The following is a 26,657-nucleotide window of genomic DNA, read 5'->3' as shown; positions in this document are numbered from 1 at the left end:
ATCGCTTAGACTATACCACCCCAAAAATGGTATTTGGTAAAAGCTTTTATGTGTCCATCCCTTCAAGATCCTTCTGGGAAGAAGAGAGACCCCTGGAAGACGATACGGTACGGTGCCAAGCATACATTATAGCAGAACATTAGTTAGGTTTTCTAAAGTGGATCCGTTTTTAACATCCGTTCAATTAAGACCCCAAATGGAGGAGAACTATGATGTACAATTATCAGCAAGGCAATACGAAGGCGACTTGAAGAAAAAAAAATTGAATCGACAAATCGCTAGAGCTGTAAAAAGGTTATTAGGTTCAGAGATGTAAGTTTCCGTTGTTATAAAGTCAACTCGTCTGAGGAAAACCGGAATAAGTTCAAAACAAACGACAAACCCAATTTTTGCATGATCAGAAATTAAGGCAAAAAATACTACAATGTCCCAAAGGTAGTACAAATTTCTGGTCATTTGTAAAAAACACCACGTCATCCTCGGTTCCAGCACTCGTCCACAATAACACTGCCTATGTAAGCTCGATTGATAACGCCAATTTGCTTGCAGCACAGTTTGCTGTTAACTCGAAGCTACCGGAAAGTGTCATGAGTCCTCCTGTTCTTCAGAGCGTAAATGATTCTATGGGATGAATCTTCTTCCGCTGGCCCGAATAGTATCTCCCCAATATTGTTCTGAAGAAGTGTTGAACGCTGGCCAAACCACTGGGTAAACTTTTCCATCTTTCCTACTCTCATTGTCCAATGGGGAGTCAGAAACCGTGTAGAATTAAATGCTTCGAAATCTCAATGCTGTCTCCTGTCGTTAAAGAGAAACACACCCCCGATGCCACTATCTATGAGTGACACTTGCATCCAGGAAACTAATTAACTGTTAGTACTCGGTATGTGTATCACAGATCACCTTTTATGGAACGATCATATATTTGATATTGCCAAAAATGCTGCCAGGTGCTTAGGATTTCTCCGACGGTGCAAGGAATTTTTCACCCCATCTGATCTGGCTGTCATTTACAAAGCCTTCATCCAAAGCTTGAATATAAATCGTATATCTGGGCAGGTGCCCCCAAAACAAGTTAAAATCTCTTGGATAGAATACAAAAAAGGGCTTTAAAAATGATAGGCGATAGAACTATAATCGAAGCATTTACATCGCTAGAACACAGCCGCAATGTCTCATGCCTTTCGTTGTTTTATCGATATTTTTACAAACAATTTTCTGTCGAATTAGAAAGTTGCATTCCACACCTTAAACGATTCTGCCGTAATACTCGCACTTCCAGGAATGCTCATCAGTTTTCCTTGAGCTCAATTTCGGGCGTACTGTCAAGTATAGAGATTCTTTTTTAAATCGCACATCGAGAAAGTGGAATGCTTTAAGAACTTTAAGACCAATGCGCACCGGTATCTCATCTTAAATCCTTCCCTATTTCCTATAAACATATAAATGGTCCTAATAACTCCTTGAGTGACTGTAAATTATAAAAAAAAGAAGTGTTATTCTAAAAAAAGACAAACTTTTCGCCGGCAATGCCAAATAGCAAAGTGCAACATGCCAATTTAGGAAATATGGACTAATTTTTAATACGCTCAATAGACATGAAACGGGCATATTCGACGAATCACACATTTCTATGACCAGAAATTACAATGTCCCAAAGGTGCTTGAAATGTCTGGTAATTTGTAAAAAAAAAACGTACGTAGCATCCTCGGTTTCAACTCTCGTTTAGAACAGCAATTCTTTTGTAAGCTCTACAAATAAAGCCAATTTGCTGCAGTACAGTTTACTCGCTCTTATAGTTCTATGCTGCCAGAGAGTGACACACGGATCTTCCTGTACATGAGAGCGTCAACGATTTTATTGGACGTATTTTCTTTCGCACTTCTGCATTTGTAAAAGAACTAAACATAAACCTGAACATGAACATATCCGCTGGCGCAAAAAGCATCCCTTTCATTGTTCTAGAGAGGTGTTCTTCAAATTTGGCGTAGTTTCTTTATCTGTCCTACTCTACACGTCTGAACTGATGCAAAACATTATTTACCCGGCCTATTCTAACTGTCGTCCAAATGCACTTACGTCCCTTCTTTTCAAGGCCATGGAAATGCATCGTATCTCCCCTTAAATACTTTTATTTTTCTAACCCTCACTTTGTTTTTAAACAAGTGGGGGGTGCTAATAAGGCCTAGTGCATAGTGCATGCAAAATTTAAAAAAAAATCACTTTTTTTGACTAACGTGTGTCCGTATGAATGCAGTTGCAAATTTATATGCAACGCATTGTGTCCAGCCTTATGCTCTACATAATGTACAATGTATATGAAAAGGTTCTAGAAATGCATAACACAAGTATTTGTCTCACATAAAGTAAACCTACGGAGAGATTAAAAAGTACATACATGAAATAACAACCCCAAAAGTTGGCTTTGTTGAATTGCAAGAAAAAGACACCCCTTTGCAAATTATTGTGTCATCAACAGAAATTCTAAAATTTGCAATCAGGGATGGACCACTTACCTATAACATCATTCATCTGTGTTAAGCGATGCTTCTCTTGGTATAAGTTAAAAATGTTGCAGCTGTACACTTTTCACGGAAGGGCGTTTCTTTTAATTTGCTATTTCAAAGGGTGGCTAGTTCTTTCAAAAACCCGAAACTGTTTACACACAGTTGTAGACAGAAACGTCTGGTAGCTGTTTCTATTTTGTCAAAAATGGTAAAAATACTAAAAAAGTTTTAATAATTATTTTTCTTAAATATACATGTGTCCGCTAGTTATCAAGTTATAAATAATTTTTTTTAAAAGTTGAAAGCTTTTTATTTTTATTTAAATTTAAAAATACACAAAATATCATTCGATGAAGTTTTGTGTCTCGATTAAAATGGTTTTGTTTTAGCTTTATATTTTAAATTTATAAGAACCTGTGTTATTACAAATCAATTTTTTCGTATTATGTTAAAGTGAATAAATTTTCAGTGATAGATTTCTCTTTCTTTTTAAAGGTTGGTGGCAATATGATGATCGTACAAGTCAGGATATCGAAGAAGCTTATAAGAAAGGAGAAAAATCATGTACAATACTTGTTGCCGGGTACGTGTATGTTGTTGATTTTGAAGGAATGCTCCAACAACGCCAAAACGAACCATCCCGTCGACGACACGTGAAACGTGATCTCGCATCCATACCCAAAAAGGGTGTTGCTGGATTACGCATCGAAGGCAACACAGTTGCCACAGATACAAATTTTGCCTCTCAAGTGTACCATAGTCGTCAGATGGGCTTTAATTCCATAGACGATGCAAATCGAGCAATGGCCGCTGCTGTGCCCAGCATTGGTGTTGGTGATTTTGAAAATCATCTTCTGCACTTACATACTCAATCGCATCGTCCTTTAAGCCAGCAGTTGTCGATGCCTGGTAGCGGTGGTGTTGGAACGAGTAGCAGTGCTAGTGATTTCATATCAACAGTAGCAGCAACTGATGCAGCAATTCGAATTGCTAGTGATATAATTGGCTCAACTCTGGCTCATGCTGACGAGATATCTCGTCTAGATGCGAGTAGACAACTCAATAGTAACAGTAACAGGAGCATTAGTCCAATCAATAGCAACGGCAACAGCAGCAACAACAACAGCAGCAGCAGTAGCAGTGGTATGGGTAGCATTTCAATAATTGGCGAAAGCTCCCCGTCTTCGTCGTCACAACATGCACAAGGTAATCGCGAACTTTTGAATGTAGCCGAAGAGCTATTGGATGTAAGTTCTAATACGCTCTCAAATGCAGATCAACATACAATTGATTTGTTTGAACAGACTTTAAATGATTTCCATTTGTTGACCCTGCGGAATATCATTGATTCAAGTGATAGTGATGATGATGAGAACAACCAGCTTATACTGTAGAATAGAATAGTATCAGATATTAAATTTTATAGGTCTGCTATTTTATATATTACTAATTGTTATTATTTATATCCATATTTATTTATTTTTTTAATTTTCAATTGAATACGTGATATTTTGTGTTCTTTTAGTATTGCAATAACCCTGTGTGTTCCAAAATTCAAGCAAAGCAAATGTATCTAATGATTTTAAATTTTCTAGAATTTGTTTAAAAGACACTTTAGATGGTGTCGCTGACGCGTTTTGTCTGTGGTCTTCTTTTCTTAGATCTTGTTATATTAAAGCATCGAATTGTGACACTTGTACGTATTAATTTATAAGATCGTAAGGAACGAAAATGACTGTAAAGTGATTAATTCCCAAATTAAAAAAAAAAAAACTTCTGCACCATTAAGCAATATATATTCCTCTCTATTGAAGGAATCGTTGCATGCACTTAAATTAGGACTTTATTTTATATAGAGTTCTTCTTATTATTATTATTATTATTATTATTTATTAAAATATAAAATAAATTTACATTATAATATAAGGAATTAACAGCACTAGCTACCAGAGACTTTCGGCTGGAAATTAGGGATCAATTTATAATTAATATTTTAGGATAGATACAATGCATGGGGCTGTCAAAGGCTCGAAGACCAGCGATTGGAGTACAATCGAAGGTAACCAGTCTTTGACAGCCCCGTGCATATGGATTTACAAAGTTTAATTCAGATAATAGAGTCTATATTGAGTATAAGTAATAGTTTATATACGTTTTTAATGTTTTCGATTGTAGTTGTTGCCAGAAGGTCTATTAATTTTTTATTGAAAAGTGATGAACATATATAATTAACTTTAGAGCATTCGGATGTAAGATGTTTTATTGATAGGATGTGATTGGATTGGCAGAGATGACAGATTGGAGTGTTTTCCTTTTGGAGGAGATAGCAGTGGGTTAATTGTGTGTGTCCGAGGCGTAAGCGGAGAAAGCATTTGTTCATGATGGTTGTCGTTTCTGTAGGATATATGGCTGGCTCACCCTTTGGGTTGATGAACGAATAGTGGTGAACGTATGTTTTCCATTCTTCAATTCTTATACTATCCCAGTAAGTGTTGATCACGTTGAGGAAGTCTTTTTTTGTCGGAGGGATTGAAAGTATATGCGATTGCTCTGAAGCGGTTTTGGAAGCAGTGTCTGCGAACTCGTTTCCTTTGATTCCTGAGTGTCCTGGAACCCATAGTAGCATAATTTTGTGTTTGTTCTTGAGGATATTGTTACGGATATTGGTAATGATTAAGGAACAGTTTTGGATTCTGTTGATTGCCTTCAGTGTAGAAAGACTATCAGAGCAAATAACAATGTTTTTCGGTATTGTATTTGCTATTTCAGTCGCTTTCAGGATTGCGTACGCCTCAGTGGAAAAGATTGAACAGTAGTTAGGTAATCTTGCACTGTATAGAATATTTCCTGCTTCCGAAACAATTGCAAGTCCAGTTCCAGTATCAGATTTTGACCCATCTGTATAGATGAAATCCCATGAATCGTTTTTGTACATGTCAGTTATTTCATGAAACATCTGTGTGTACATTTCCTTAGACGAGGAATTCTTTTTTAATGTCGCTAGAGAGGTATTTATCGTATCGGTTGGGAATTCCCATGGAGGTATGTTACCAGGACTGAGGTTACTTATTGATGGAGTAATACCAATTTTGCTGGATTCATTCAGAGCGATGTAGATGGCAGAAGGGCATTTTGGTGTTTTTTTACGTTTTATAATTTTCTTTGCATCCTCTATTATTGGGGATCTGTAAGATTGACATATCTTATGTGCGAGACGTGCGGTTAAAAGATCTCTGCGGTGCTCTATGGTTGAGAAGCCTGCTTCAGTTAAGATGTTCTTTATTGGAGTAGTAGCAAATGCTTTCAAGCTAGTCCTGATTGAGGTGTGGTAGATTGGTTTGATGATGTTGAGTGTAGATTTGGCGCATTTCCCATAGACTGCCAACCCGTAATCAATTTTGGATAGAATAATGCTACGAGTTACAAGAATAAGTGTATTAATATGTGTAAAGCTATTTTTAGACGATAAGAACCTTATTATATTGAGTCTGGTAGCTAGTTTGTTCTTAATAGATAGACAATGATCCTTAAAACTATATTTATTATCAAAAGTAATGCCTAAAATAGTTGATGAGTTTACATTCTGAATTTTGAATGATAATAAATAAATGTCAAAAGTTGGACAATTTCTTTTTTTACATATATGTAGGTGTTTGCTTTTATCAGGTGATATAATAGCCCCTGATTGGGCGCACCAAAGATTGAGATCGACTAAGACGCTATTGAAGTTTTCTCTCGTACGATTATTGTCATTGCATTTTGATAACAAGATCAAATCATCCGCATACAGACAATGATCTATTTTTGTATAATTGCTTATGATTTCGCTTATGTCATTGTAGGCGATTATGAATAAGGTCACTGAAAGGGGAGAACCTTGGGGAATACCGTTAAATAGTTTATATATTTTTGAATAGAAGTTGTTTGCTTTAACTCTGAATTGTCTATTTGAAAGAAAAGATTTTATGTATGAAAATATTTTAGGACCAACTTTCCAATGAGCGAGCTTATTCAGGATGACATGGATGCCGATCCTATCAAATGCTTTCTCAAAGTCAAGGGATAGTACGGAGACATGATTTTTGCATGATAAAGCAGAGCTTATATACTCGTCAATGTGTAGCAATGAGTCGGTGGTACTACGTCCATGTTTAAATGCGACTTGCTTTAAGTTTAGATAATTATTTTTTTCAATAAACCAGAGAAGTCGTTTAGATATAATTTTCTCTAAAAGTTTTCCAGTACAGGGTAGCAAGGAGATTGGTCTGTACCCTTTAGGATCAGTCGATTTTTTTGTAGGTTTCAAAATTGGGATTGTGGTAGCAACCTTCCACGTCTGTGGTATGGTCCCTTTTTCGAGGATACAATTGTATAACTGCAAAATTCTTTTTTTTAGTAAGTGTGGTGCATTTTTTAACATAGGGTATGAGATGCGATCATACCCTGGGGTTTTGCCTTTTAGCGAGGTTAAGCATGTTTCCATTTCGATGAAGCTTATTTGTTTATCTATGTATTTTGCAGATGTACTGAGGGTATCAACATGGTGGTGCATGTTGTTAGCAAGCACTTTGGAGTTGAGGAAGGTTGATGTAAAGTTGGAATCATTAGAGTATGTGGACCAGGTATTGCCAAAGTATTCACAGATTTCAGATGGGTTATAAACTGAACCCGCTTCGGTGAATATGTTATTAATTGAAGATTGGGTATAATTACCTGATAAGGTTTTTATGTCTGCCCACATTTTTTTGCTTGAAGAGTTTGGGTTAATGTTTGAAGTAAACTTTTGAAAGCATTCCCTTTTTGCTATTTTACAGTTTTTGCGGAATAAGGCATTAGCTTTACGATAATTTACCAGGTTGGTATTATTGGGGTGTTTTTGAAAAATTTTCCATAGATTTTGTTTGTTATTGCGGAGAATAGATAGCTCCGAAGACCACCATGGGGTTATCTTTTTATGGGGAATATTTTTAGTTTGAGGAATTGCTACGTTGGCAGCAGTGCGTAAAGTTTTGGAAATTAATGCAGCTTCCTTGTTTATGTTGGAACAAATACTATAATTGTCTAAAGTATTAAGAATTGTTCTTTGGTATAAATCCCAGTTGGCACGGTCAGTTTGAAATTTACCTGTAGGTTTTTTTGGGAAAGATTGATATCCTAGATCAATTTTTGTAACGAGTGGAAGATGGTCACTACCGTGTAAATCATCTAAAACTTCCCATGAAGTTTTAGGGATCAGTTGAGATGAAATAGCTGATAAGTCAACATGTGTCCATGTCTTATGTGTGGAGAAATGGGTCGGGCTTCCGTCATTTAAAACGGCAAGATTTGTATTTAAAAGGAAATTTTCGAATTCCATTCCCCTGATGTTGGTTATTGGTGAACCCCATAGAGTATTCCAGCAATTAATATCACCAGTTAACAGAATTGGTGTTTGAATATTATTAAGAATATTTGATAAATCATTAGAGGTGAATGCTTGAGAGGGGTGGATATATAATGAGATCACAGTAATTTTAATGTTGAGGTTGATTTCTATAGCAACTGTAGATATGTTTGAGTTAATAGGTAAATGTGTGTGTGGGATAGATTTGTGTATTAATAATCCAGTACCTTGTTTCGCATAAGTGTTGGATGCGCAGTTGTGGAAATAGGATGTATATTGTTTTGGGGGCAGGGGGGACAGATTGGTTTGCAAATGAGTTTCCTGCAGAGATATAATAGATGGATTGAGGTCATTAATTAACAATTGCAATTCGTGGCAATTGTTGAAATAGCCTTTCATGTTCCATTGCAAAACTTTTAAATACGTTTTGTGAGAGAGAGTAGGCTTTGTTCCAATATAAGCTTGGTTATATTGGGGCAAGCTTGAGTTGGTGTTATGGTTTATGGTGGAATGGAGATTGGGACTCCGCTGACCAAAAGATGGATCATCTGGGACACTTGAATGTCCCGGATGATCCACCCCATGGGCAGCGGAGTCGCTTGTGTTGGAGATCGTATTATTGTTAACCACTGTCATCATCTTGTTCCATAGAGTTGATATAGTAGCTATTTTTTTCGATTAGAGACTGGGTGTATTGTGATAAAGGTGAATTGAGGTTAATTGCGTTAGAGTCTATGTTACGACGAGGAGTAATGATAGGTTTAATTTGGGATGATGTATTGTTTACTTGAATGTGTGGTTTTATTTGTTGGTGTAAGTTTGATGTGCCTGGAGGGCTAATTTGTTGGTTGGTTATTTCGGGAGATGAATTTAAGAGCACATTGGTTGATTGGATTTTTGATGAATCTTTAATATTGTTTGATGATGTGGGTTGTTTTTCTGTATGGATTGGTTTTGGAGTTTGAGCTTGAACTGAGGGAAGATTTGGAAGAGGATTAATTTCGTTTGAAATTGTATTATTCGTTGAGGAGGTGGGTATGGCTTGATGAGTAATATTAGAAAAAGTCTTCGTAAAGGGGAGTTCAGGATTTAGTTCCTTGTATGCTTGTTTGGCTTCGAACACTGTACATTTTCTGATTGTCTTAATTTTTAATATTTCTTTTGCTTTTATGAAACTTTTGCATGTTTTTGAAGATGCGGGGTGTTCTTCGGAGCAGTTCGCACAAAAGGTGCGTGTACATGAATGGGGGTCTACAGGGAGCATGTTGCAGTTTACACAAGATTTGAGGTTTTTGCATCTCTTGGCTGTGTGACCTAAGAGTTGGCAATTTTTACACCGCATGGGGTTGGGAAAATATTCAGTAACGATGCAATTATACCAGCCAATGTTAACTGTGCTAGGTGGACGAAAGCGATCAAACGTAAAAAGAATGACATTTGTAGGAGTTAATATGCCATCAACTTTTTTAGTGAACTTGTACACCTCAGTTACACCCTGTGAACTCATTTCTTTTATAATTTCTTCGTCGGGTACATTAATGAGATAAGGTGCATAGACTGTACCTTTAGAGGAATTTAAGTTTGTATGGAGGGTAACCTTGATGGGACAGAGGTTTGATAGAGATTTTTGTGCTAAGAAAATGTCAGCTATTTTGAGAGACTTCACCAGGATGAGCAGATTACCATCACGCAACTGAGTAATATATTCATAACCAGTGCTAATTCCATCTATAGCCTTTTTTAATAAGAACACACTGAACTTTGAGAGAGGTTTATCACTATCTGTTGGGGCGATCACGATAAATTTGGGGTTAGGATTGCACGAGAAGGTTGGAATAGAGGGATTAGACGAGGAAGCCGGAATGGAGGGATTAATGTCTATCTTCGTGTAATTTGTTTTTTTTCTTTTTTTTTTGTTCGAGTTTTCGGAATACCAATCTACATCTACATCTGTAGGTAGTTTGCTAAACCGATTACCCGTAAGCACACGTGGCCCTGAGGCCATGTTTATTATTTGTTCACACTTTTATATGTAATTTACTCTACAACTAAGGGAACGAGTAGAGAGAAAAGAAAAATGCTAGTTGAAAATAGCGGAATAGGTACCAACGAAAATAAGCGAGAAGCACACTGAGAGTGAAGCGATGCTATCGGCTTGGAGGTTAGTCGGTGACTGTGAGAGTTCTTCTTATTGTCAATCATTCGTCAGTTTTCATTTCTTCATTTTTCTTTGTATTAAGTTTTACTTTTTTGTTAAAATTTTAATTCTATATCATTTTACGTCTGAAGTTCTTGAGAAAAGTATCCCCATCAATATAATCTGTATCCAAATGCACGTTTTGAGTCACTAACGTTCACATTCTGCTCTTCACTATTTGTATACCTGTCGGGTATACAAACCCAGCAACCGGGGCGCTGCGCATACAACCAGACATAAACAACAAACGAACTGCAAGATCAAAATATTTTGTTAACATCCCTATTATTGGTCTTTTAACTCGTCTTACACGTTGTTTGGTTTCTTCTGTTTTTGACCAATTCATTGCCATAAACTCTACTAATCTCAAATGCCGTGCCCCACAATTTCTGGAAGATAACAGATGATTTTTAGGTAAAATTTATTAATCATTCTCCGGTTATGCTGTTTTATTAACTTTTTTAAATTGTTAGATACATTTTTTGAAATTTTGTGTATTTATTTTTAAAGTAAAGAAACATACAAAGATTTGTTTGTATCACAGCTGTTCTGATTTCCGACCGAATTTAAAAACGGAAAGGAGAATCAAATCCATGCGAATTAAAAAAGGTTGTTCTGATTTCCAATCGAATTGAATTTGCAGTGTAGACAACTTAAAATCAACAAAACGTTTTCGAAATCAGCTGTGAAGTTGTCAAACAAGTTTTTAAAATTATTAAATTTCTATAATTTAAGTGCAAATATTCTCTTAATATACAAACAAAAACTTGAAGCTAAACCACATTTGAAGAAAAAATTGGTAAATCCATTCTAATAGTCTTACTCGAAGTTAGAGCATTTAACAATATTTAGAAGATGGATGTACCAGTTTGATAATGAAGAGGATGCTTACTCAAATGAAGACGAAAGTGAAGATGATAATGAGGCCTGCATTTCAGACACAGCATTACACAACCAAGCTCTTTCTAAAAGAAATGAATTAAGAAATAGCTTTCGGTAGTAACGAGTAACTTTTATTAAAACGAAAACATAAATACAAAAAATATCACTTCATATTGTTAATACCTACTTTGAACTTAACTTGAGGACTAGATATTTTAGGATAACTAAAATCAATACAAAAACAATTAATTTAAAAGTATTATAAAAAAAACTGGAACGAATAAAATATTCCATGTAAAAACATCTTCAAAAGCAACTTAGACGCCTTTGACCATTTTCTGAGATCTTTCCTCTTTCAACAAGAGCATGTTTTTTTAAAATTCAATTTTCTGCCCTATAAGCTTGCGCTTTCTTTTTTGATGGGCTCCATTCTGCTCAACATTCTTATTTAAAATTTGTTCTTTTTCCAAATAATGAGCAGCTTCGTTCTCGATTTGTTTTTTTAACAGATCATTCTTATTTTTTTGGATATCACAGAGCTTTTCTGTAACACGATAACTTCTTTTCAACGATGAATTCACATCCTTATTGGTTTTATTCATTTCATGGAACTTATTCATTTTTCAATATGGAATCGTTGGTTTATTTCCATCTGCGTTTCTAGCATTTTATGTGTTTTTGATGACGTGCTCTTTTGCGATGTATCGACCGGAACAGTGTCATTGTAATCCATGGGAGAACTTTCATTGGTAGTAGCTGCAATTTGTGTTGAACTTTTATCATGCGATCTACTTTTTTCAGTGTAGACATTGTATCGGCTCGTTATTCATTGTTCTCTTGGTTTTTGGAGTCAAAGGACTCATGCACGGACGTGTGGTATGTTTTAACTCGTGAGGTTGGTGCTTTATTCGTTGATTTTCATTTATTGAAGATTTAAGTTTCATAGAAAAACTGTTCTTCTCTTTGACTCCACATGTCTTAGAGTTTTTGATTGCATGGACAGCTTTTTCCAGAAAGCGCGGCGGATCGCATTGAAAGCGAATATACAATTTCGACCGTCTTCGCTTGGAGTTAATTTCAAAAGCGAACATGGAAGAAAGAGATCCTTCCATTTTCCAGCAAAAATGGCAAATAGTTCCAATCCATTTCCTTGATATTTTCCAATTTTCCTTTTATTTGTCAGCTGTTTCCAAAATTATGACATTTTCTTCCATTAAAATTAATTGTTTTTCTCTGAAAAAAGTAAATTTTAATATTATTGTTGGTTTCAAGTAAACAAAACTAGTTTTCAATGGACTCCATAAGTGTTTTTTTAAATGCAGAAAGAAAAGAAGCAAGAAAAGAAGCTAATTATTTAAATATTCAAAGAAAACTATTTAGAAGTGGGTCTTCGCCTCTTGATGTACCTCCCAAAGAGTGTGTATTTAATTATCTTTTCCAAATTGAATTTTGTTTAATGATTTTTGTTCAATAAGGTTTATAAAATTGTTTCGAATATCGTGAGAAGCATTTGTGTACGTTTTTGAGGAAATCAAAGATGATTTCAAACGAGAAAACACTAATTCTTTGCCTTCAATACTCAAGCTTGCCGCTACATTGCGATTTTTAGCGGAAGGTTCGTACCAAAAGAGCGTTGGGCAGGACTACCGAATCGCTATTGCTCAACCAACGGTATCGAAGGTTTATTATTATTCTGCTCTTCTAGGAGATGTAACGATTTTTCCTTGTACATCTTTTGTTGGTTCACTTGGAGCTTCAACAATTTTTTTATGTTGCCGCGGAAGTTCTAGTGTGGCAAGTTGGTTTCTTTTGTGCATGCTCTTCCATTTCTTTGTCGAATTCTCCTTCTTCCGGTTTTTAATTTATTTCTTCTGACAGTAAAATTTCAGATTCCTCAAATAGTTGACGGGTTTCTGGTGAAAGATTTTGACGTATTTGTACGATTTTTTCTTTTAAAGGTTCTCTGGTTGGAAAAGCATCTGCTGTGCCAAATTTCCTTACTTTGAGACCACACACCTTTGTGTTTAAGTCCAGCAAAGCAATAATGTCTTCTTCTTAGACCGAGAACACATGCTGTTTGTTCGGTCCACCTTCATGGATTTTTTGTTTTCTCGCAATTTATCCTTTATGTTATACTTAAAATCTTTCCATACCTTCAATGCAAATAGAATTTGTATTCATTATGAACAGAAAATTGAGAGAAAGCTTCGACCTACCTTCTTCCAACCATCCAACGTTTTTACTGGAGGTCCAAGACTATTAAGCACAACCGTGATTTCATCCCAAAGCTCCTTATTTTTGGCCTTATATTCAGGAGCATTTAGAATTCCCTTTTTTATTCCGCTATTCTCTTTTAGGAATTCTACGAGGGTCGCAAATTGCTTCGTGGAGGTATGTTTGTTACTCCTTAATCAAAAAAAAATTATTTCGTTAAATATTCAACAAAAATAAGTAATTGATATCTTTAATTTAATATATTTAAAAAAAAAATAAATAAAACTTATTTTTGTTTACATTTTGTTGCAATCCGCCACTATCACGCCTGTCGCTTTCAAAACCCACTAGAAGAATGACATTTTGTTGGAAAGAACTTTCGCTTTCACACACAAATCCACCATTAAAAGCGATCCGTCGCGCTTTCTGGAATCGGCCCTCTGTAATCCTGACCACAGTTTCTTCTATGGCGTCAGATAATATTGGTTGCATTCACCACCACCAGTCGCATCTACTTCTTTTTAGTGTTGAATCAGCTTTTTTTAAATAAACACTTTGTAGTCCGACCACACCTGTAAAGTACATACAAAAACGTTTTTAAAATGCACTACAAATTCGAGGCAAATAGTTATTTTTTTCCATCCAGTCACCTCTCTCTTTGGGAGTCCTAAAGCATTTAAGTCTTTCGTCAATTCTTCCCACAATCTATCCACATGCTCAGCTCTATTATCTGTTTTAACCCACCCTCTTCCAAGGTCAGGACACTTCTCCATGAATGCAACTAACATTGCAAATTGTTGCTGTGTTGTATGATTTCCCCTAAGTTTCATTTATTATTTGTAAAAAGATGTTTAGTTAATTTAATTTTATTAAAAAACAATAAAATTTTTGTTCCACCGAATCTGTTTTCGCTAACAAAAAGACAACCGAAATGAAAACGTCAAATATTTAGCGTGTTGCAGATCAGTTTGTTTTTTGGAACACCTGAAATACTTAAAATGTCAAACAATACGGAAAAGAGAACTGACAAAATTCGAAAACGGTCGATTTGGAAATTCGATCGAAAATTAGAACAGGGGTGTATGTTTTGTACATGTTACTGAACGGAAGAGCGGTCGTGACATGGTCCTTGTATTGAACAAATAAAATGTTAGGCTTATTATTTATACATTCTTAAAATTTAAATTTAAAATTCTATGGATTCTTGATGCATTTGTTGTTGTTCAGGTGAAGATATCGGTATAAAAGTAGGTACTCGATTTATGGATCGTGATGTTAGGCTTGTAAAATAAGTTAATTTTTGGAATAATAAGCTTTTATTCAACAAACATCTCAATCTAGCTCGGTCCCTTGCTAAATGTCTCCAATTGTCCACTCCAAGATGTTACTTTTCAGATTTGAAAAAGTGAAATCGCTAAAAATAAAATAAAAATGCCCAAATTCAAAAATCAAATAAAATTGCGCAATTTGTAGTTGTAATACCAACAATTCTTTTATTAAACAAAAAAAAAATATACAAATGTATCTATACATCGGTTATCAAGCAAAATTCGTAAGACATCATTTCAATTATTTCTCCCTTCACCACTTTGTTCAAATGAGGCAGCAATTCTTCATATACAAACTCAATGTATGAACCCATTATTTCATCGAACCTTGGAATGAATGCGTACTCGCATTATTGCATCTAGTGCCTCTATTTGCATTTTCGACCTACTTTTGGTTGGTATCGTATCAAGCTTACAGGCAGACTTTCAAAACGGGGTCGATGTTGGCTCAAACGAACGCTTTGTAAAAAATATCCAATCGAGACAAAAAGTTTAGTCCGACAGTGTTTTACACATTTCTCCTAGTAAAGCAAGAATGAAATCGTTTACTTGCTTCTTAACTTCATTCAAAAGCTCTGTATTTACACTATTTTCTCTCGCGTTTTTTTTTCAAATTCCGACCCTAAATCAATATCTTTCCAAGCTTTCAAATTGTCTGGGTTCGTTACTAATTCCAATACCTGATCACATTCCCAGTCAGACTTTAAAGGTGGAACTGTTGACAAAACCTTATATGCAAAGCAACGGGCAACAATTTCTACTTCTTTTTGTGCTTTAAAGATGTTTTTATTTGTAGCTTGAAAATAAGTGTTGAGTTTATTCATTTCCTTTATGATGGGCAAAATCCCGGACAAAAGAATGTACATTTTAGTATCTTGAAATTATCTATTCAACATTTTTCACTTATGTCACAAATTCCGAAATGATTTTTAGTTCTAAAAACTGATCGTACACGCGCTTTAAGGCATCAAAATGACAAAGCCAACGAGTGAGCTATAAGGTTAAGTGGCTTTTTTCATTATTTATTAGTTTTTAAATGTCATAATATTTGTTTTTACTTAGTGAACTATGTGAAAACCAATTATAAGTTTCACTAACTACGTAATCGAGTCCGGATGGAAGAACTTTAGATGCTTTGGATGTACAGAGATGTATTCTATGGCAAATTCATTTGATGAGAATTAGGCTTGCAACAATAATTTGCTTTAAGTGGGTGTACACAGAATTGTTTTTGCCTTAAAGGTTACTGGCCCCATACCTAGCAGACCATTTATATTAAGTTTGATGGATACCCTCCGTCTGACACCTATTTCAAAACCTTCGGACAGACACATGGGCCTGGCTGGACCCCTATAGATTTACATGCATTTATATGAAAATATGTGATGCATGCAAACTTATTTTTCTCCCAAACGTTTACTCTTTTTTAATAGTTACTTATGTTAATATATTCTGCATATAATTTTGAACTTACCGTAAAGATAAAATGATTAGTAAGACAAATAGATTTGAGAAAAAAAAGTTTTATGTTTTATTTTTTTGTTTGTATTTTATTTCGAAAAATATTACATTTTTGAGGAATATAAGATTGATTACTGATGAAAATGCATTTTTATGTCGTCCTTATTATTATTTTGCTGGGCTTCACTTTGCATGTCACCCAATTCTTCTTCCTCTTCATCACTATCCAGCAGTTCATTTGGTTCAATCACCAAATCGTCCTCGATATCGGATGCGTTGTCCTCAGGAACATAATCCAAATCATTTTCAGTGTCTTCGACATGGAATGGATCTCCTTCTTCGTTCCAATCGGCATTTTCATTTAGCAAGTCGTTGACCAAAGCCGTTGACAATCGCGAATAAAAATCCGCACCATTGCAACGACTGCGTAATCGCGTGTTATAGAAAAAATTTACTTCATCACCCATTATGATAAAAATGCAATCCAAAAAAAAATGAATCACAAGAAATCTACCACAAAATATATATTGTTTTGGCAAAATGTAACTCATACAAAATATGAATACAAATAGATTCACTATCACCTGTCAATCAACCATAAAATAGAAACAATAGACAACGCAAAATTATGCACGTCATCCGTCATCCGCCATCCGCCAAAGAGTAGCTGCACCCAATATGACGAATACACACACAAAATATAGACATGATGTGTTCATGTAAATACAAGCACATTTTGTATGTGCTTGGTAAAAACAAAATGCAGTCTGTAAACTTTTAAAATACATATTCCATTGATTTTTGTACAAAATCAATAGGGGTCTGGCTAGGCCCATGTGTCGGTCCGAAGGTGTACTTTTTTAAAGTCCTTATAAGATCCTTTGTAAGGACTTTTCAAATCCAATATTCTTATAAATCGATAGCCAATAAAATTTTAGGAAGCTACCTGAAAGCACAAGTTGCTAGCTAAACTAGAAATGCATTAAATTTACATTTGAAAACGAAAAATGCCTGGCCAGACCCAGGGGTCAGACCGACGGTTAAGAAAAGTTACAATTTTTTCGGCAAGTATTTTTCCTGTATATTCTGTTACTTCTATTATACCAAGATAGCTTGTCATGACAGAACTTAAATGTATTGAAAAATATGGAATGCAAATGCACAAAAATTTACTCGTGGACACTTCGATAGATTCATCTAAGATGAGAGAATATCTCGTATCTGCAACATCTTTCAATAAGTCTACCAAAAATGCAGGAGCTATTACTTTCCGCATTAAGGCTGAACATTTAGTTTTGCGAACCTTGACGGCAGAAGCATTGTTTGACATACAAAAATTATTAAAAATTTCACCCAGATGATCTATCGATCGAATTGAGCTATGAACTGCTGTCTAATAAGCCAGTTTCAACTCTATTATTTTTGAGTTCTTATCATTTTTTTTTACTGAAACTTTAAGACAAGACACACAATTTATACGCGACATTTGAAAATGAAAAAAAATGTATTTAGAATAACTGTCCATTTGTTTTTATATTTGTTGTCTTTGCTACATGGCTAGACCTTGCAACATGCCGTTCCAAGTCAGCTTTTTGGGAACGTAGATCGCAGTCACAAATTTTACAGTGGGCTAAACCATCTTTTTTTGATTTGGTTAACCATCCAAGTATTTTAGGCCAACAAAATTTGAACTGATGAATGAATGATTTGCTACCTTTGAAAATAGTATGTATTTTTTAAAACGGGTTCTGTTCAAAAATCTCCATCAGCTCAATTTCTTGGTTGTTGGTTGTTTTTGGTCGAACCGAACAACCAGCACTTTTCAATTAGCACACTGATTTTTTTTTTTAATTTTCAAGTCTTTCAAAATTCAATTCTGAATTCAGTTTTGTATATTGGCTTTAAATTGAAGTTCACTATCTTTCTTATAAAAATTTATTTTTTTCCAAATTCGAGGTGAAATTGTAATTAATATTATTAAGTTTAAATTTATTTGGGAAACTGTTACACTTTTATTATTCGCGAGTGACGGTTTTTAAAATTATTTAATATTAATTATTTGAAACAAATTTTTCACAAAGTTAACGGCGCACGCAACGAATCGGGCAATTCACACTTAACCGATTACTAATGCGACACAGATGTCACTGACTCACCTAGACCTACTATGAGCAGGTTAGTGCTTAGTAAGTAATCAAATAAGGAATCACCTCTCTCATTTATATCAGAGCTTCATCATACCGTGTGATGGGCGTTAGCGTCCGAACCAATAAGGAGACCAACTTTTTTCGATTGCACGTCTGCAATTGCCTTCCTCGGGGTGTCCCCTGGAATTGGGCTGTCGTGGCCAAGATAAGAGGATATGAGCCAGTAGGTGGCTTTATCCCTTGTTAAGACAGCGGTGGTGGTGTCCTTGTCGCTGTAATTAGGCAGTAAAAATACGTTTAAGTCATTTTTTTGCCACAAAAGTTTCTCCAAGAAGTCCCAGTCAGATGGAGATTTAGTGTACTTATATCTATTGAAGAGTTTGCAACAGCTCTTTCTGAATGGCTCTAGTTCTTTACGCCACCAATGAGGTTTCTTCTTACCCTTTAAAATGGTTACAGGGCATGAAGTTCTTATTGATTCATTAAAGCGGTGAGATGATTCACAGAAAGGTCTAGTTCAACTTTACTCGAGGAGCTTTTAAGAAGGTTGTGATCAAGCAGTTGTGCTAGTAACTCCCTATATCGCTCCCAGTTTGTATTACGGTGATTGCGAAAACCCGTAGATGTATTTGCCACATCTTTGAGCTCAAACTGAATGTATCTGTGGACAGAGCAGGAATTCTCTTTTGAGACATGCCAGTTTGAAATCAGATTGTGGATTGAGTCAGAGGAAAGTGTAATATCAATTAATTCTTTCCTATTCTTGGTTACAAAAGTGGGTTCATTACCAATATTACTTATGAGTAGGTTAGTGCTTAGTAAGTAATCAAATAAGGAATCACCTCTCTCATTTATATCAGAGCTACATCATACCGTGTGATGGGCGTTAGCGTCCGAACCAATTAGAAGACCAACTTTTTTCGATTGCGCTTCCGAAATTGCCTTCCTCAAGGTGTCTCCTGGAATTGAGCTGTCGTGGCCAAGATAAGAGAATATGAGCCAGTAGGTGGCTTTATCCGTTGTTAAGACAGCGGTGGTGGTGTCCTTGTCGCTGTAATTGGGGAGTAAAAATACGTTTTAGTAATTGTTTAATAACATGCATGTCCTTGGTTCACCTTTCTCCGATGCATACAATAGTTTATAGCCAGGAGTTCTGAGGCCTCTGATGATGGAGTTTGAGACCCACGGCTCCTGTATCAAGACGATGTCTTCCTTGTTTCTATGCAATCTTAGTACCAGGTTGCTACTTTTAGTCAGATCAATCTCCAACACTGTTTTATCGGCGTTTTCATTGCCTGAGGAGGAATGAAGTAGATCTTCCTCACTCAGAGTGATGCCCAAGGTGGCGTCTTCAGTATCCATGTCGGAGTTGCTGTCGACTTTAGGTTTAGCCTCCACGTCGGCTGGCTTGTTTGGGGCTGTGGAGTTCGATGGTTCCACTTGTGGTGTTGCATCGACTTCCATTATTGGTGGTAGTGAAGCGTTTCCTTCCGCTGAAGGGGCTTCTGTGGGGGCGTGTTAAGCGAATGTTCGTCTTTTTTGTAGATACACCCAGTTACGCCCTTGATCGCGGCCAGTGGAGCCAGTGATTTCCTATTGATCAACATGAGAGCTGATCTATAGTGACCCACTGTCTCCTTCTCAGCCTTTGGGACCTTCCAGTCGTGCGTAGGCAGGTTTGGATTATTTGCTTTGATCAATTTCATGATCATATCTGGGCAGTTGTGTAGAGCCGGGACCATTTATATGTGCTCTTGGCCGGCAAGGAATATTCTCCCTTGCAACAACCTCGAGCTTGGCATCCGGCCAGACTTCTGGAAATTTAAGTTCTTCTCTTTTCTTTTTGGTGTGCTCTTTCCACTTTAGCTTTGCATTCAAAGTGATTTCAAAAGTATTTGGCCGTATTGGCGTAAGGTACAGCTTGATTATTAATGAATATTGGAATATTGTTTATCTTTTTATTTGTAAAGTTTATATGTGAAGATTTTGTTTCATTGAGTTTGATACGCCTTTCTTTGGTCCAAGCTCTCACTGTGTCGACGGCATTTTGTAGTTTTACTGCTGCCTTAGAGACACATTTGTCGGGTACCAAAATTGCGGTATCATCTGCAAAAGTAGCCATTATGGTGTGATTACCAACTGGAATATCCCTTGTGTATACTAAATACAGGGTAGGACCTAGGACACTTCCTTGTGGTACACCGGCTTCTATTTTCTTCAATTCCGAGTGTTCTTGAAACGAGTTATTTATTTTATTTTAAAGGATAATTTTATTAAGGAGTTCCTTATCTGGTGAAGTATAGAATCAAAGAGAAGGATTTAAAAGAAAGTAAAAGAGAAGAGGCAATTAAAGAAGTTGACAGCTGTATAAATATTATATGAATGGCATTACTTTTCTTAAGCTATAAACAGATTGCTTATTAAGATATCAACAGAAGGTCTTCCAAAATTTTCCAAATCTTAATGGCCGAGTTCAAACCATTTCCCACCATATCGTATCAATAGATAAAGTTAAAAATATTAACGCGTGGAATTCTATTGTTGTGGTGAATCTTATCGCAATCTCATTATTTATTTGTTTTTACACTTCTTACTCGGTTTTTAAATTTGAATAGATCTTTAATGGTTTCTGTAAAAATTGAAGACAGGCAGCCTTACTGAATGCAGCTCACCGGCCAGTCAGCTGGGGTGGGTTCTTTCGAAGAAAATATTTGTATGCTTTTGATAAACTGGAATTGATTTGTTGAATTAATTCAGTTTATCAAATGGAAATATACATGTGGGGTTCTTTCGACAAAATAATCGATCAGACTTTCATCGTCCAGTACGATGCTTTTAACTATCTCGATGAGGTTGTACAAATATTCCCTGAGTGATTCCGAACTCTTCTTCCGCGTTCGTAACATTCGGTGTACTTCCGCAGAGCAAACACTCTCACCAAACTCATCCTTTAGGGCTTTTCTTAGAGCTGCCCAATTCTTTATATTTTTTTCGCTACGTATAAAGAGCTTAGCGACACCTTTTAATAATTGTTTCGCGAATATACATTTTTGGACCTCGTCCCAGCCTACAGTTGTCGCGTTTTCCTCAAAATCGCGTACTTTGCATTGAAAGTGATTTCAAAGGTATTTAGCCGTATTGGCGTAAGGTACAGCTTGATTATTAATGAATATTGGAATATTGTTTATCTTTTTATTTGTAAAGTTTATATGTGAAGATTTTGTTTCATTGAGTTTGATACACCATTTTTCGGTCCAAGCTCTCACTGTGTCGACGGCATTTTGTAGTTTTACTGCTGCCTTAGACACACATTTGTCGGGTACCAAAATTGCGTAATCATCTGCAAAAGTAGCCATTATGGTGTGATTACCAACTGGAATATCCCTTGTGTATACTAAATACAGGGTAGGACCTAGGACACTTCCTTGTGGTACACCGGCTTCTATTTTCTTCAATTCCGAGTGTTCTTGAAACGAGTGATTTATTTAAAAGGATCAACAGGAGGTCTTCCAAAATTTTCCAAATCTTAATGGTCGAGTTCAAACCATTTCCCACCATCGTATCAATAGATAAAGTTAAAAATATTAACTCACCCTTACAATGAAATATTCTTCTACACGCTGCAACCAGCTACCAGCAACAACAATGGGCTTCTTCTTTTTATTCCACTTCTCTTCTTCGCTTTCGTTTCTTTTCTTCGTGTTGCACACCGTATAAAGAGCTTAGCGGCACCTTTTAATAATTGTTTCGCGAATATACATTTTTGGACCTCGTCCCAGCCTACAGTTGTCGCGTTTTCCTCAAAATCGCGTACCCAGTCGGACACTTTTGGATAACCAACACCATCAAATGTCGAGAGGGAGTCTTCGATGTCGCGAAGAGTAAAACATCTCCCTTTGTATTGTTCGCTTTCTGGAACACGGGCGGACTCGAAGCTATTGTTCGCATCTTCATCGTCATGCATCAAGAATCGTCACTCACCCTTACAATGAAATATTCTTCTACACGCTGCAACCAGCTACCAGCAACAACAATGGGCTTCTTCTTTTTATTCCACTTCTCTTCTTCGCTTTCGTTTCTTTTCTTCGTGTTGCACACCGTATAAAGAGCTTAGCGGCACCTTTTAATAATTGTTTCGCGAATATACATTTTTGGACCTCGTCCCAGCCTACAGTTGTCGCGTTTTCCTCAAAATCGCGTACCCAGTCGGACACTTTTGGATAACCAAAACCATCAAATGTCGAGAGGGAGTCTTCGATGTCGCGAAGAGTAAAACATCTCCCTTTGTATTGTTCGCTTTCTGGAACACGGGCGGACTCGAGGCTATTGTTCGCATCTTCATCGTCATGCATCAAGAATCGTCACTCACCCTTACGATGAAATATTCTTCTACACGCTGCAACCAGCTACCAGCAACAACAATGGTCTTCTTCTCTTTATTCCACTTCTCTTCTTCGCTTTCGTTTCTTTTCTTCGTGTTGCACACCGTTGGAGCAAACAACAGCAAAACAAGTCGCAGCAGGTTTGCCTTTCGTCGATGCCCTTTATTTACTTCTTTTTTGTTGTGTATAATAAAAATTCGCTACGGTCTAGTTTCTCCTTATTGAGTATATAGCGAGATTGGCTTCTTCGCTATACACACACACACACGCCAATGCGCTTTGGTGGTTATCTTTTGTATTTGATCGTTTGATTTTAAATTTACTAACGTAGCACTTAGCACATTCTTTCGAAGAAAATTTTTGTATGCTTTTGATAAACTGGAATTGATTTGTTGAATTAATTCAGTTTATCAAATGGAAGTATATAAGTGGGGTTCAAGCTCCTTCTGTCTAGGGGTTCTTTATTTTACTAAAATAAAACACTAATTTATATTTAATGATATAGATTGTACTTTAATTAATAACTTTAAACAGAGCAAAAACTTCGAAGCGTCTTATCCTCTTGACGGATGGATTGCGAATGCGTGACGATTCTTTGTGTTCTCTCCTGCTGACACTATATACAGAATACGAAAGGATAGAAATAGAAGGGACGCTAGTTCTCTTTTGTTATGTCTGTCCGTTTATTAAGTGGTCGGTTCTGTCTCGTTCGTCTGTTGGAGTAGGGTGATGTGTCGAGGTTTGGCCAATCCCACATATATTTGTACAGTAGGGTGCAAAATAAAATGATAGGAGCGCCAGGAATTTTTTTGTATTTTTAGAAAATTCCAAAACTAATGAAATAGAAGATTTAGGTGAATAAAAGAAGAGAAATGGATATGTATTTGACTATATGTATTTTATTTTACTTTATTTTGGAAAACCGTGGGATAGAAATTAAAACCCAAATATTTTCGAATTGAAAGGCACAAAAATTACAATTTATAAATGGCCGTTGTATTGAAATGCAACCAAGTAAAAAAGTTAAAAGTAGTTACAAAAAATGGGTCTTCACGAAATAACCGAACAAAATGAAAACGCACTAGAAATATATATATATTTCGAAATTATGAGTATATATATATATTTCTATTTAAAATTAAATACAACTACTTAGGATTTTTTTTGGTATTCCTTCTTTCTGCTATCCTTATTATTTCCTTTTTCTTTCCCACCTCGAATCCTGTTTAGATTAATTAAATTCCATCCTTTTGATCTAAGCTAATCAAATTATATTCTCCTTCTTAATTTATATTTTCTTTTCCTCCAAAATTCCTCGATCTTTTTTTCGACAAGTTGTTGGATGTGTTTCCAAAACTTGCTGAAACGTAATGGCGAGTTCAGACCCCTCCCCTTTCAACTAAATTTTCTTTCGAGAAAAATTGAAAAAAAGAATCAAATCGAGAAGGAGCCTTAATTAAGCTTTTTCCTACTTATGTATTATTAGCGCGGAATTCAAAGTGGGAATTCAATTAAAATTGGTTCGAATATGTAGAAAGGATGTGCGTCAAAACCCATTTTGTACAATTCATAATTTAAGTAAATTTAAATGAAAAAATTATATACTACTTTAAGTTAATCACACAAAAATCAAGAACATTTATAACTTTTCGGCTCGTCTGCCGGAATAAAAGATGATGGAACGCGAGACAGCCCGTCCGCTTATCAATTTTGGAACCACCCGTTCCATTTGGTCATCATGATCGTTGGGACACCTGTTTTATTGCTTTAGCAACATATTGGCTAAGTACACCACTGGCTGATGGAACCATGGTTGCCCTCAACCTCACCAATATTTTGCGGCAGCAAAGAAAGTAAAATAGGGAAGTCAAGGAATCGAAGGTTAGTCATTGTTGCGGTAAATTTTACCGTACCACACTTTTTCCCTATAATCGATATATTTTCAAACGTAAGGATTTTAAGAATTAATAATGTTATGCATAATTAATATTAAAAAAATATTGATATCGCCTTGCAATTGATATATTTTGGGAATAATTTATTTAAAATTCCATCATAAAACGTAAAGAATTGATCCAAATGATGTATTTCTGGGTAATAGATTTGCGTTGTTCGTAAATTAACTAATACCAACTTAATTAAGCAGACTTCTTTAGTCAAAATTCTTTATTCTATTTATTTCCTAACACTCACTTAAAGAAACCAATAAATGTCTTCTATTAAATTAACTTTCCTTATAATGGAATCAACAATATGTTAATTGATTTAAAGGACAACTATCTTTTATACCCAATTTTTGCTTAATTTGTTAATGATTGTTAATAGGTATAAATTATAAACTTATTATTAAAATTTGTTTAAGTAAAATGAAGTTTACAAAAGTTAAACAAGAAGTAAGTCGTTGCTGAGAATTTTAAAATCATAAAAAAAACTCATCAATATACTTACATCACGTCGTCGCTTGGATAAACGTTTGTCGTATGTTACATTTTTTAGCAATTTAATAAGCCACGACTAATCCAGGATGTGTAAAAGAGTTTTGAACAGTGTTTTGTTTCATAAACATATTTCTTTGAGCAGTCATTGTTTTTTTTAAGCTTTTCGCATTCACCTTCCTTTCCGTGTCATTCATCTAAGCATATTTGCTTTGAGTACGCCGCGGGCCGTACTTTGCCAATCACTGTTGTAGGTTAAAGTGGCTGTGGATACAGAATTCACACACTTAGGCCAAAAAAGGCCCATTGTGATAACACGTGAATCTAGAGAATTACTTCTTACTACTCGAACCATTTTGAGCTTTTTATAAAGCGAAAAAGAAGTGCTCCTTTGATAATCTATAATTCAATATTTTATTTGAGAGATATAACGAGACAAGAGTGATATCTAATACTTCTTGTCGATTTTTAGTAACGAAGGTTGGTTCACTACTTACGTTATTTACTACCAGATTAGTTGTTAAAATATAATCAAAAAGAGACTCAGCTCTGTCATTTATATCGGTACAACCCCATGTAGTATGGTGCGCATTGGCGTCACAACGGATAATTAAGTTGGTTTTACGTCTTGTTGATTCAGCGACCGTCTTATCTAGAATGGTACGAGGCAGTGGGCCCTGGTGGTCATGGCCCAAATACGCTGATACCAGTGTAATACGTTTTCGCCGTGCTTTCGCTTATCATGCGAAAAGAGTGAGATAATATTAATAAGCGATTTCTTATTTTCCTTTTTAAGTTTTAATTTGCTTTTATTTTCTTTAAAAACAAAGGCCCGCTGTCTTTTGCTAGGCTGGGACCTTGTTAGCTGTTATGGTAAATCTTTCTGTGCTTTTTGGTAAACTATTCCTGTCTTTTTATACTTTTTCTTTTAACACTTTAACCTCAATACACACGGCCTTTTCCAACCTTCATTGACCAACCGATAATTACACAATCGATTCTATTTGGCATTATTTTTTATATATTGACCCAATATTCAACAACTAATTGTGACCTAGTTGGCATTTTTTAAATATTATATAAATTTAAAATATTCCGAATTGTTGGTCAGAAAAGTGCCGCCGCATCATATTTCACATATACTCATTGTGTCGACACTCGCTATGATGCATTATTTAGTATGGTGGGTATTCCTCAATGCCTGCAATTAGTGCATTGGATATGTTTACTATCCGTTGGACATTGGGTATTTATTACTCATAGCAGTTGGGTTTTGACGTAGCTATGACGAGTGAGTATTATGATGACCTTGTGATCATTTATTTGTGAGTCAATGTATAGTGTGTAGTATATATCGGTGATTGAAGTGTTTGGAAAACGCGTGGCAATAGGGCAAAATCACTACAGTTGGTTCACTACCTACGTTACTTACTACCAGATTAGTTGTAATCAAAAAGAGACTCACCTCTGTCATTTATATCGGTACAACCCCACGTAGTATGGTTCGAATTGACGCCACAAGCGATAATTAAGTTGGTTTTACGTCCTGTTGATTCAGCTACCGTCTTCTCTAGAATGGTACCAGGCAGTGGGCCTTGGTGGTCGTGGCCCAAATACGCTGATACCAGTGTAATACGTTCTCACCGTGCTTTCGCTTATGATGCGAAAAGAGTTAAATACGGACAGAATTAAATTAATTTGTTAAAAAGGTACTGCCAGA

The 26,657-nt window shown here is 35.8% G+C and overlaps 2 protein-coding genes across 3 annotated transcripts in view; one reads left to right on the top strand and one right to left on the bottom strand.

Moving 5' to 3' along the window:
- Positions 1–26,657, top strand: part of LOC129948288 (E3 ubiquitin-protein ligase rnf146) — a 65,106-nt gene that overhangs the window by 12,158 nt on the left and 26,291 nt on the right. Inside the window, exons 4-5 of one of the 2 annotated variants that reach the window (XM_056059228.1) lie at positions 3,004–3,714; positions 3,784–4,241. In XM_056059228.1, the coding sequence (XP_055915203.1) occupies positions 3,004–3,714; positions 3,784–3,902 (830 nt within the window). In that variant the 3' untranslated portion in view covers positions 3,903–4,241. Of the gene's footprint in view, positions 1–3,003; positions 3,715–3,783; positions 4,242–26,657 lie in introns of those variants that run through there. The other variant, XM_056059229.1, reaches the window with a different exon arrangement.
- On the bottom strand, positions 12,419–16,046 carry LOC129948289 (uncharacterized). Its single transcript, XM_056059230.1, has 3 exons — positions 13,485–16,046; positions 13,187–13,376; positions 12,419–13,123 (listed from the first exon to the last, which is right to left on the bottom strand). Coding segments are annotated over exons 1-3 (321 nt in total). The 5' UTR covers positions 13,487–16,046; the 3' UTR covers positions 12,419–12,994.

This window comes from Eupeodes corollae, chromosome 2 (genome assembly GCF_945859685.1).
Source record: "Eupeodes corollae chromosome 2, idEupCoro1.1, whole genome shotgun sequence".
NCBI classification, from domain to species: domain Eukaryota; kingdom Metazoa; phylum Arthropoda; class Insecta; order Diptera; family Syrphidae; genus Eupeodes; species Eupeodes corollae.
Note: the sequence above shows the minus strand (reverse complement) of the source record. Positions and strands in the feature narration are given on the sequence as shown.